Source organism: Bos mutus, chromosome 3 (genome assembly GCF_027580195.1).
Source record: "Bos mutus isolate GX-2022 chromosome 3, NWIPB_WYAK_1.1, whole genome shotgun sequence".
Taxonomy (NCBI): domain Eukaryota; kingdom Metazoa; phylum Chordata; class Mammalia; order Artiodactyla; family Bovidae; genus Bos; species Bos mutus.
In genome coordinates this window covers 27,206,687-27,220,072 of record NC_091619.1, presented here as the reverse complement: position 1 = coordinate 27,220,072, position 13,386 = coordinate 27,206,687, and the positions used below count along the sequence as shown (strand labels likewise).

Sequence of the window (13,386 nt, the reverse complement as noted above, 5' to 3'; positions counted from 1 at the left end):
TTTATATGCTCCAAGGGTATTTTTCTGGAAAAAGGTGCAGTTTTTAATAAGATTCTCCATAGGATGTGGTCTAGAAAAAGATGAATAATTATGGTATGCAAAATTCTTATAAGGAAGCTTCATCTGAGGAAAACAGTCCCATGGACAACTCTGACGGAGAATCCTAACGTCTGAGAGTCTTGTCATTCTCCAAACACTGTGGAAATAGGGTAATGGTTTCTGGTCACTGTATGCGAGGTTATATTGTTGATGTGATGGTAAAGCTTTTGTGATGAGGCATGCTTACACAAAAGTTTGTTATTTTTTTTTTTTTTTTACTATATTTATCTAATAATAATAGGAAAACACAGCAACTTACCAAGACTTCGCAAAATTCTATTCACTCCGCTGGGCTCAGACTCAGGAATTGTTTCCAAATATTGGAGAGCCCGGACCTCAAACAAACCTACAAAGAAAACTCATGCTGCTCAAACTGTCATACACTCAAGACTGAAAAATCAACTGAATAAAACTCTGTGCTCATTACCAGTGTGCTTCCGGAGCTAAAACAATATCACAAAATAAAAATTTTCCCATAATAAACAACTGATCGTGAGTCCTTGTAGCCTTATGTTATTTTTTGTTTATATTATTTTCAAATCTTTCAAGCGTTCACTAAATACAGAGGGAGACCTTTAGGATGAAACTGACCTTTCACCCCACTTTTCCGAAGCTCTCGGTCCTGGATGAATCCTGCAAACATTTGAGTTTCCATGAAGAGATCCAGGAAGTGGCGTACACTTCGGGAGGTGTGAGATTTACGAAATGGCTCCCTTTGGAATACACGCTCCCCACGCTCAGTGACAGTCATGCTCAAAGAATAATGTCCCACCAGCTCCACAAAAAACCTGACAAATGCTTCGGACACCAGAGAGTTGAGTGTCACATCTTCTGCAAAATGAAAGAAAATAGAAAGGGGAAAAAAAATCACCTAAGTTTTGTGTTTATAGGGACACTGGCTCTGGTTATAAAAGTGACACCTAGGGAATCATAGATTAAAGGTCAGAGAATAAATATAGGAATCCTCATTCTCAGCTTTCTTGCTCTCTTCATGACCAGAAAAATAGCAAATGGCTTATATCCTTACCGTCACTGTCTTCCCACACATACTGTGGTCTGCACATCTGTAATTTCCCTGGAACTGCTCTTTCAAAGACCAGTGAGAACCAGCTGAGTTTAATCTACTCTTCAATTTTTAATCCTCCTTAAAACTCTATGCTGCACTTGTGCTGCCCTCCTCCTCATTCCTTCTGTCTCCCACAATTTGATGGTCTTCCTGATTCCTCTCCTGCCTTTATGACCAAATATTTGTTTTACTCTTGACTCTTCTTCTTCTTCCTGGGATTGGTCTTTGGACCCCTTCTCTTCAACATTCCTTTCCTTAAAGAGCTAACTGGCATGGAGAGAGAGCTGACTTTCTTTGTCAATAATTCTCAACCTCAGATCTCCAGTCCTGATATTTCACAAAAATTCACCTTCCACACTTTCAGGCTACATTTTAGGTGATCATCAATTGGCTGTCCCATTAGCATTTATATTCCTTTTGTCTAAAAGTCACCATCTAGGGCATTTCCTGGCAGTCTAGTGGTTAGGACTCTGTGCTATCATTGCCCAGGGCACGGGTTTGATCCCTGGTCTGGGAACTAAGACGCTACAAGCCACTGCTGCTGCTGCTGCTAAATCGCTTCAGTCGTGTCCGACTCTGTGCGACCCCACAGACGGCAGCCCACTAGGCTCCTCTGTCCCTGGGATTCTCCAGGCAAGAACACTGGAGTGGGTTGCCATTGCCTTCTCCAATGCATGAAAGTGAAAAGTGAAAGTGAAGTCGCTCAGTTGTCCCCAACTCTTAGCGACCCCATGGACTGGAGCCTACCAGGCTCCTCCGTCCATGGGATTTTCCAGGCAAGAGTACTAGAGTGGGGTGCCATTACCTTCTCTGGCTACAAGCCACAGGGCTCAGCCAAAAACAAAAAGTCACCATCTCAGGTCCTTTTAGGAAATTGGTAGACTATAAATCACATAAATAAACAATGCATGTCAAAACCAAATTCATTATATTTCTCCACCAAATCAGTTTCTCACTCAACTTTCTCATTTCATATTGCATCATGATTATTCCATAATAAATAATAATTTAATGAGTGCTTTTACAAATGTAGTAATAATCCAGACAGGCAGACGTATCATTTCCTTGTTACAGCTGAGGAAAATCAAGCTCAAATCAAAGACATTCTCAGGTCACCTCACCCAGTACCAGAGAGAAGCTGCAGGAACCCCCAAGTCAGGTGATTCTTAACCACTGTAATCTAGCACAGTGTGTCTCTTGCTCTTTCCTGTGGGCTGACTGGGAATCTGGGACTGAGGTTTAATCAGATTTCTACCATGAAACAGCTGTATAATAGTGGGCAACTTGTTTTACCTCTCAGGGCCTCTCTTTCTGTATCTGCACAACGAGGTGGCTGATTAGGCAATTTCTAAGGTCTCTTCTGACATTACATTTTTTAAGTTTTTTATTTTATGTTGGAGTGTAGCCAATTAGCAATGTTGTGATAGTTTCAGGTTTTACAGCAAAGCGACTCAGCCATACATATATGTGTATCCATTCTCCCCTAAACCCCACTCTTGACATTACATTTTTAATTTTTTTTAAGTTATTTATTTATTTGGCTATGCTGGGTCTTAGTTGTGGCATGTGCAATGTACTTCTCTGACCAGTGGCTGAACCTGGGGCCCCTGCATTGGGGGCACGGAGTCTTAGCCTTGGGACTACCAGGGAAGTCCTTATGTTTTTATTCTAATCTAGATTTCCATTATATTTTGTTCAACAGACTTTCTTCTCATCTGTTTTTTTCTGCAACTGAGAATCCATCACTGCTTTTACGGTCAACACTTTTGCCCCACTCTCTCATTCCTTCCAGTTATTGTCCCATCCCTCCTCCAGTTTACAGCAAAAAATTTCTCGGAAGATTTGTTTATACTTAGGGGGTCCCTAGTGGCTCAGCGGTAAAGAATTGCCTGCCAATGTAAGAGACCTGGGTTCAATCCCTTGGTTGGGACAATCTCCTGGAGAAGGAAACGGCAACCCACTTCAGTATTCTTGCCTGGGAAATCCCACGGACAGAGAAGCCTGGCGACCTACAGTCCATAGGGTCACAAGGAGTAGGATACGACTTAGCGACTAAACAACAACCCACTTTCTTACACCTAATTCCCTTTCTTTTAAAAATTATGTTTTTCAATACCTTATCTCCCATCCTTTGTTTCTCTTTTAATGTATATACATTATACATTCTTTTACATGCATGAATATTTCATAAGCCCAGCAATGAAATGACCACACAAATGCCCACCATCAAGATTAGAACAGAACATCACGTGTATCTCTGAAGTTCTCTGTGTGATGTCCTCTCAGTGGTATTCTTCCCCTACTTTCCAATAGAGGGTGACCGTTATTTGGAATTTTGGTATTTCATTTACTTTACGTAGTCTTACTACACACATGCAACCCCAACAACTTAACCCCAACCCCTAACAAGGTTCTGTATGTCTTTGAACATTATATAAAACATTATCTTCTACTGAAACTTATTATTTTATTCAGTATGTGTGTATGTTTAATCTTTTTTTTTTGGCTGCGCTGGGTTTTTGTTTCTGAGCAGAGGCGTTCTCTAGTTGCGATGAGCGGGGCTACTCTCGAGTTGCGGTGTGTGGGCGTCTCACTGCAATGGCTTCTCTTACTGCAGAGCACCGGCTCTAGGGTGTGCAGTCTTCGGTAGTTGTGGCGCACAGGTTTAGTTGCTCCAGCTTGTGGAATCTTCTGGGACCAGGGATAGAACTGGTGTCCCTGCATTGGCAGGCAGACTCTTAACCACTGGAAGTCCTCAGTGTGTGTTTTTAAGATTCTTTTTTAACGCTATATTCTCTTGTCAGTGGACACTGAGGTTGTTTCTAGTTTTTGCTATCACATATAATACCACTACAAAAATTACTGTACTTGTTTCCTAGTTATCATGTGCAAGAGCTCTCTTGTGTATATATTTAAAATGGAATTGTTGGGTTGTACCCACTCCGGTACTCTTGCCTAGAGAATCCCATGGAGGGAAGAGCCTGGTGGGCTGCAGACCATGGGGTCGCTAAGAGTCGGACATGACTGAGCGACTTCACTTTCACTCTTCACTTTCATGCACTGGAGAAGGAAAAGGCAACCCACTCCAGTGTTCTTGCCTGGAGAATCCCAGGGACGGGGGAGCCTGGTGGGCTACCATCTATGGGGTCGCACAGGGTCGGACACGACTGAAGTGACTTAGTAGCAGCAGTAGCAGGATATATACACCTTTAACGTTACTAGATGACGCCAAATTGTTTTTCCAAAGGTACTGAACTAATTTAAACATTCTCATCAATACTTGATATTGTCAGACTTTAAAATTTTTACCAATATGGTGGATATAAAATGGTATCTCAGTGTGGTTTTAATTTACATTTTCCTGATTTTGATGAGGTTCTATATCTTTTCATATATTTGTTGGCCTTTCATATTTCCTCTTCTATGAAATGATTGTTCATATCTTTCCCCCATTTTTCTCTTGGGTTGACCATCTTTTTACTTTTAAATTGGAGGAATTTTAAAAACTAAATTTTAGATACTATTCCTTTGTTAGTTATATTTGTTGAAAATGTCTTCATTTAGTTTGTATCTTGTTTTTTATTCCTTTTCCATGGTGTCCCTGGATGAACAGAAAATTTTAAAATTTAACATAGTCAGGGACTTTCCTGGGTGGTCCAGTGGCTAAGACTCCATGCTCCCAATGCAGGGGCCTGAGTTTGATCCCAGGTCCAATAAGTGGAACCCAACAGGCTACAACTAAAAAAGATCTCATATGCCACAAAAAGATTCCACGTGCTACAACTAAAAAGAAAAAAAATCCCACATTTTTCTGCAACTAAAGACCCAACGCAGCCAAATAAATAAATAGTAAAATTTTTAAATTAGCACAGTCAAATTAATCAATCTTATCCTTTATAGTCTGTGTTCTTTGTGCCACATTTCAGAAATCCATTACTGTCCCCAAACATAAAATAGTTTCTATCATTTTCTAAACATTTTAAATGTTTTACTTGTAACATTAAGTCTTTAATTTATCCTAATTAATTCTGTGTATAATGTGGAGTACAGATCCATCTCTGTTTCTTTTCATGTGGAAAACCAGTTGCCCTAGAACTGTTTACCAAATGGTTCATTCTTTTCCCACTGCTATTCAGTGCTGGCACTGACTGACACAAATCAAGTTTCCTTATGCATGTGCATTCTCTATTCTTCCCATTTTTATTGCTCTGTTTGCTTCTTCTGAACCCAAATAATCTCAATTACTATGACCTTATAGTTAATCTTGATGTTCTGTAGGGCAAGCTCGTCAATCTTGTTTTTTTTCAGGAGTGTCTTAGCTATTCTTGGCCTTTTGCTCTTCTGCTAAAATTTTACAAAAAGATGAAGGTCATTCTAGTTTTCTCTTGAACTTACCCCCGTCTCACTTTCTTCCCACCTTTTCATTGAATCTGCTGTTACCAAGGTTTCCAGAGCCCTTCCCATTGTCAAATCCACTGGTCAATTCTCAGTTTTCATATTATTGGCCTCTTTGTGGCATTAAATATAACTGTTTACTCTTTCCTTCATGGAATACTTTCTTCACTCAGCTTCTGCAATCCATACTCCTGTGTTTTCCACCTACTTCACTAGCTGCTCTTTTTAGTCTCCTTTGCTGGATTCTTCTCTTCCCAACTGTCAAAAGTTATAAATTCAAGCACATCATTCCCAACCAGGGCTCAATCCTTAAATTGTTTAAATTTTCTACTTATACTCACTCTATTGGGTTATCTCATCTGGTTCCTCAGATTTAAAATAGCAATGTATGTCTCTAGCCTAAATCTTTCCTCTGAATTTCAAATTCTTGTATATAAATGCCTACTTGATATCTCCAGGTGAATGTCTGCCAGATATTAGATAGGTATCCAATAGGTAGCTCAAGGGGCTTCCCTGATAGCTTAGTTGGTAAAGAATCCACCTGCAATGCAGGAGACCCCAGTTTGATTCCTGGGTTGGGAAGATCTACTGGAGAAGGGATAGGCTACCCACTCCAGTATTCTTGGGCTTCCCTTATGACTCAGCTGGTAAAGAATCTGCCCACAATGCGGGAGACCTGGGTTTGATCCCTGAGTTGGGAAGATGAAACTGTTAAGAGAATGAATGGGCTTCCCTGATAGCTCAGTTGGTAAAGAATCCGCCTGCAATGCAGGATACCCCAGTTTGCTTTGTTCAATTCCTGGGTCAGGATGATCCACTGAAGAACAGATAGGCCATCCACTCCAGTATTCTTGGGTTTCCCTTGTGGCTCAGCTGGTAAAGAATCCGACTGAAACACGGGAGACCTGGGTTTGGTCCCTGGGTTGGGAAGATCCCCTGGAGAAGGGAAAGGCTACCCACTCCAGTATTCAGGCCTGGGAAATTCCATGGACTGCATAGTCCATGGGGTTGCAAAGAGTTGGACACAACTGAGTGACTTTCACGTTCAGGTATCTCAAACTTAATGTTCAAAACTGAACTTTTAGTTACTCCTCTAAACTTGCTCCTTCTCTAATGATCCCCATCAGTAAACAGCCTTTGAGTTCTCATCTGTAAAATGGGGATTAAATAATAATACCTGCTTCATACAGATATTACAAGGATCAAATAAGATGTATGCTAAGTGCTTAAAATAATGCTTGGCATACAGTAAGCCACCCAATAAATATTATTCATCTTTTCATTTAACAAATACTTACTGAGTACCTATTTAGTGAATGCTGTTCAAAGTATTGGAAATAGAAAACAAACAGACAGTCACTGTTCTCATAGAACTTACACTCTAGCACATCAGATGGTGATGAAGGCCATGGAGAAAAATTAGGTCAGGAAGGAGGACAGGAAGTGCTAAGGGAATGGGGACAAGTGGAAACAGGACAGTCAGGAAAAGCCTCACTAAGAAACTGACATTTGAGCATGGACCTACAAGAACAAAGAGCAGGAGCCATGTGCCTAGGGGAATAGCATTCCATACATGGAACTGAGCAAATGCCAAAGTCCTGAAAAAGAAGAGGACTTGGCACATCGAGGGTGAGCAAGGAAGCTGACTATCAGTTTATGAAGGCACAGGCAATCTCATACTACTTTTATATATGCTTTGGCAGGATGCTGGGCATTTGGTTTTTACTGTCTTGACCTTAAATCCTCAGCCACTTGTCTCATACCTTGTGAAAAATTCTGCTCCTGAGCCAATATTTCATTTCGTTCTTCCAAAATCTGTATCAGGGCAGCTTGTAGTTTAGGTGGTAGAATTTCATCCTCATCAGATACCTTAAGAGAAGAAAATTGAGATTTTCATGAGCTTTGAGAGAGAAAGTCTCAAACTTAGGGCCCTATTAAAGTCCCCCAGGTGCCACAGGTGGCTTTGTATGTATTTCGGCTAAAAGGAGTCTGTCTGAAGCTTCCTTCCCTACATTGAACAGAATCCATGATGTTTCTGGTGTGGAAGTGTTAGTCGCTCAGTCGTGTCCGACTCTTTATGACCCTGCGGGCTGTAGCCTGCTAGGCTCTTTTGTCCATGGGATTCTCCAGGCAAGAGTACTGTAGTAGGTAGCCATTCCCTTCTCCAGAGGATCTTTCCCACCCAGGGATTGAACCCTGGTCTCCTGCACTGCAGGCAGATTCTTTACCATCTGAGCCACCAGGGAACATCTTAATTAAATTTAAGAAACATAAATAATATGTCTTATAAGACTCTTTGGAAGTTTCCAAACCAAATAGTTCTCATCTCCAAGTCATATGATATATTACAAAGATCATTCCCAAATAAATGGTGTTTCAAATGTGATGAGCTGATTGATTATGAAACAAGAAACATTCTTTTCACCCTATGTTCAGTGCTCACAAACCTATATACAGGTTACATACAGAGGGTTGCTCTAAGGCTTTTCTAATTCTCCTCTTCACTATCCAGAATAAGTGACTATTTCTTTTTGCCCCTACTGTATCTTGTGCAAATTTCAAATATATATCATTTCTAAAACTTTATGGCTATATCTGCTCCCTCTCCCCCTTTAAACTGTAAGGCCTGAGGGATCAAGCTGAGTGTCTTACTCATTTTTAGTTTCTGACTGACTAGCAGAACATCTAGAAATAATTGGTGTTGAATACTTGTTAAATTTAATTAAATTAGAGGCCTATATATCAACCCATAAGACTTGAAGGGAGGGTCACCTCTTTTGAGAATGACATTTAATCTGTTTCCTCCTTCCTTAAATTGAGACAGACAGCTATGAACCCAAGACAAATTTTTCAGGTCAATCTCGTATGATTGGCCACAGTGTCAAGTCAAGTGTGTATGTAGGAACTATAGGTCTTGCCTGAGTCACCTTCTCTAAGTACTTTCACATATTTTCTGGCCAATTATCCCCAAACATTATGTAATCATCTCCTTTGTCACCCACCTCCTGTAAAAACTTGTCTGCGCAGAGATCAACTATCAGCACCTATGGAATAAAGGAGCCAGACAAGTTAAACCAGAGACATTCAGAGAGAAATACATTAGGCGTTGTTAGATCAGGAAGAATGCTTTGATTCTTTCATGCAATGGGAATAGTTTTAAACTTAAAGGGTTTTTTGGTTTTGTTTTTAATTGAAATATAACTGACTTAAATATTATAATAGTTTCCAGTATATAAAGTGATTGGATATTGTTATGCATTAAAGTTTTAGCCCATTTAAAAGCTAACTCATCAACACTAGTAAAGAATATTTCAAGTAAAAAAAAATGATGGTGGCACACCTAGAGATTAAAAGAGACTAAAAAAAACCACACCAACCAAATACAGTGTATAGACTTTATCTGGGACCTAATTCAAGCTATGAAAAATTTACGAAATAATTAGACATCTGAATATTGAATTTTTCTGATATTAAAAACTGTTATTAAATTTTTTAGGTGTGATAATGGTATTGTGATTATGTTAAAATGATCTTAGGCTTAGATATTCATATTGTAATATTTAGAATTATGAAATAACATAAGGATATACTTCAAAATATTATGGGAGAGAGGTAGTACAATTAGTCTAAACTTTATAAGTATTTAAGGAGGGTAATTAATTTTATTCTTTTTTCATTTTTACATATGTTTAAAATTTCCATAGTAACAAAGTAAAAAATAGGTTAATACCAAAATTAGGAATGTTTCTATATGCTAACAATAAAGTATCTGAAAAATAAATTAAGAAAACAACTTCATCTTCAACTATATCAAAAAGAATAAAATACCTAGGAATAAATTTAAATAAGGAGGTAAAAGATATCTATGCTGAAAACTATAAGATACTGGTAAGAGGAACTGAACAATACACAAATAAATGGAAAGATATTCTGTGCTCATGGAGTGGAAGAACCAATATTGTTAAAAAGTTTGTACTACCCAAAGCAATCTACAGTCAGTGCAATCCCCATCAAAATTCCAATGGCAATTTTCACAGAAATAGAACAATTCTAAAATTTCTGTGGAACCACAAAAGACCCCAAATAGCCAAAGCAATCTTACGAAAGAAGAATAAAGGTAGAGGCCATCATACGTTCTCATTTCAAACTATTACAAAGCTATAGCAATCAAAACAGTGTAGTACTAGTATAAAACAGACACATAGCTTAATGGAACAGAATACAGGGTTCAAAAATAAACCTCACAAATAGTCCATTAGCTTATGACAATGGAGCCAAGAATATACAACAGGGAAAGGACAATCTCTTCAAGAAATGGTTATAGGAAAATTAGCTGCATGCCAAAAAATAAAATTGGATCCCTATCTTATACCATACACAAAATCAACTCAAAATGAATTAATGACTTAAACATAAGACCTGAAATCATGAAACTCCTAGAAAACATAGCAGGGTAGCATCTTTACATTGGTGTTAGCAATGATTTTTTGGATTTGACACCAAAAGCACAGGTAACAAAGGCAAAAATAAGCAGGTTGGACTACATCAAACTAAAAAGCTTCTGAATAGCAAAGGAAACCATCAGTAAAATAAAAAGAAAACCTACAGAATGGGAGAAAAATACCTGAAATTCATATACTGGTTAAGGGGTTAATATCCAAAACATATAAAGAACTCATACAACTCAACAGGAAAAAAAGAAACCCCAAAGAATCAAATTTAAAAACAGGTAGAGGAAAAAAAAACAAAAAACAGGCAGAGGAATTGAATAGACATTATTCCAAAGAAGGCATGCAGATGACTAATAAACATATGAAAAGATACTCTACATCAAAGAAATGCAGACCAAAAAACAACAATGTGATATTATCACCTGTTAGAACGATTATTAACAAAAGACAAGAGATAACAGATACTGGCAAGAATGTAGAGAAAAGGAAACTATTGTGTACTCTTTATGGAAATGTAAATTGGTTTTGCCACTCTGGAAACAGTAAGGAGGTTCCTCAAAAAATTAAAAATAGAACCAGCACATAATTTAGCAATGCCACTTCTGGGCATGTATCCAAAGGAAACAAAATCACTATTTTGAAGAATAGCTGCACCCCCATGTTCACTGCAGCATTATTTACAACAGCCATAACAATGAAACAACCTAACTGTGCATACAGATGACTAGATAAAGAGGTGTATATATATACATACAATATATACATACAATATATACAATGGAATATTATTCAGCTATAAAAAGAAGGAAATCCGGCCATAGTAACAATGTGGATGCTAAGTGAAATAAGTTAAGCAGAGAAAAACAAATACCATATGATCTCACTTACATGTGGAATCTAAAACAACCGAATTCATAGATACAGAGAACAGATTGGTGGTTGCCAGAGATGGGTTGGGAGATAGATAAAATGGGTATAGGGAATCAAAAGGCACAAATTTCCAGTTATAAGGTAAGTAAGTGCTGGATATGTAATGTACAGCATGTGACTACAGTTAACAATACTATATTGTATATTTGAAACTTGCTAAGAGTCCATCTTAAAAGTTGTCATCACAAGAAAAAACTTTTTCTAACTATGTTAGGTGATGGATATTAACTAAACTTACTGTGGTAATCATTTTGAAATATATGCATGTGTGTGTGTGTATGAAGTCCTTTCAGTCATGTCTGACTATTTGTGACCCTATGGATTGTAGCCTGCCAGGCTCCTCTGTACACGGGATTCTCCAGGCAAGAATACTGGAGCGGGTTGCCATTTCCTCCTCCAAGGCATCATCATGACCCAGGGATCAAACCCACGTCTCTTATGCCTAATGCATTGCTAGGTGGATTCTTTACCACCAGTGTCACCAAGGAAGCCCTCAAATATAGGTATATATCATATCATATCATTCAGTTCAGTTCAGTTCAGTCGCTCAGTCGTGTCTGACTCTTTGCAACCCCATGAATCGCAGTACGCCAGGCCTCTCTGTCCATCACCAACTCCCGGAGTTCACTCAGACTCACATCCATCGAGTCAGTGATGCCATCCAGCCATCTCATCCTCTGTCGTCCCCTTCTCCTCCTGCCCCCAATCCCTCCCAGCATCAGAGTCTTTTCCAATGAGTCAACTCTTTGCATGAGGTGGCCAAAGTATTGGAGTTTCAGCTTTAGCATCATTCCTTCCAAAGAAATCACAGGGCTGATCTCCTTCATGGACTGGTTGGATCTCCTTGCAGTCCAAGGGACTCTCAAGACTCTTCTCCAACACCACAGTTCAAAAGCATCAATTCTTCAGTTCTCAGCCTTCTTCACAGTCCAACTCTCATATCCATACATGACCACAGGAAAAACCATAGCCTTGACTAGATGGACCTTTGTTGGCAAAGTAATGTCTCTGCTTTTGAATATGCTATCTAGGTTGGACATAACTTTCCTTCCAAGGAGTAAGCGTCTTTTAATTTCATGGCTGCAGTCACCATCTGCAGTGATTTTGGAGCCCCCAAAAATAAACTCTGACACTGTTTTCTACTGTTTCCCCATCTATTTCCCATGAAGTGATGGGACCAGATGCCATGATCTTCGTTTTCTGAACGTTGAGCTTTAAGCCAACTTTTTCACTCTCCTCTTTCACTTTCATCAAGAGGCTTTTGAGTTCCTCTTCACTTTCTGCCATAAGGGTGGTGTCATCTGCATATCTGAGGTGATTGATATTTCTCCCGGCAATCTTGATTCCAGCTTGTGTTTCTTCCACTCCAGCGTTTCTCATGATGCACTCTGCATAGAAGTTAAATAAGCAGGGTGACAATATACAGCCTTGACGTACTCCTTTTCCTATTTGGAACCAGTCTGTTGTTCCATGTCCAGTTCTAACTGTTGCTTCCTGACCTGCATATAGATTTCTCAAGAGGCAGATCAGGTGGTCCGGTATTCCCATCTCTTTCAGAATTTTCCACAGTTTATTGTGATCTACACAGTCAAAGGCTTTGGCATAGTCAATAAAGCAGAAATAGATGTTTTTCTGGAACTCTCTTGCTTTTTCCATGATCCAGCGGACGTTGGCAATTTGATATCTGGTTCCTCTGCCTTTTCTAAAATCATATCATTATGTTGTACATTTAAACTAACACAATGTTATATGTAAATCATTTCTCAAAAAAATTGGAGGGGGGAGGTTAACCCATCAGTGTAATAAAGAAGAGTTTTTTCAGTAAGTGGTACTCGGATAGTAGGCTATCCATATTTAAAAAAATGAAATGATCCCTACCTCCTTTCTTTCTTTTTTGGTCATATCGCGCAGCTTGTGAGATCTTAGTTCCCCAACCAGGGACTGAACTGACATCCTCAGCAGTGAAAGTGCTGAGTCCTAATCACTAGACTGCCAGGGAATTCTCCCTACCTCCTATTATATACAAAAAAATAAAATAAAAAATCAATCCCCAGGCTTAAGAGCCAAAAATTAAAGGCATTATAATAAAGCTTTCAGGAACTAACAGAGGAGGCTATTTCCATGAAGCTAATATTAAGAAAAACTTAAGCAGTTCACACACACACACACACAAAAACACTAACCATTAAAAAAAAAAAAAAAAAGATTGACAGTTCTGGCCACATTAAAATTAAGAGCATTTCCATATTTAAAAAAAATCTTTTTGGAGAATGAAAAGCCAAACCACAAAGGAGTTCATATTCAGAGTATGAAAAGGCCTCTTACAAATCAATGAAAGTAATCAATTCAGCAGAAGGACAGCCTATGGATTTTACAAAAATTGACATTCAAATGGCTAATAAACATAGAAAGATGCTCACCCTCAACCATAATCAAGGAATACCA

At 38.8% G+C, this 13,386-nt stretch overlaps 1 protein-coding gene across 2 annotated transcripts in view; it reads right to left on the bottom strand.

Annotated features, from left to right (window-relative positions):
• Positions 1–13,386, bottom strand: part of DENND2C (DENN domain containing 2C) — a 93,524-nt gene that overhangs the window by 2,889 nt on the left and 77,249 nt on the right. The window contains exons 15-18 of one of the 2 annotated variants that reach the window (XM_005887110.3): positions 8,563–8,604; positions 7,324–7,429; positions 691–927; positions 359–445 (exon numbers count right to left, since the gene is read on the bottom strand). In XM_005887110.3, coding sequence (XP_005887172.3) covers positions 359–445; positions 691–927; positions 7,324–7,429; positions 8,563–8,604 — 472 coding nt within the window. Of the gene's footprint in view, positions 1–358; positions 446–690; positions 931–7,323; positions 7,430–8,562; positions 8,605–13,386 lie in introns of both variants that reach the window. The other variant, XM_070367446.1, reaches the window with a different exon arrangement.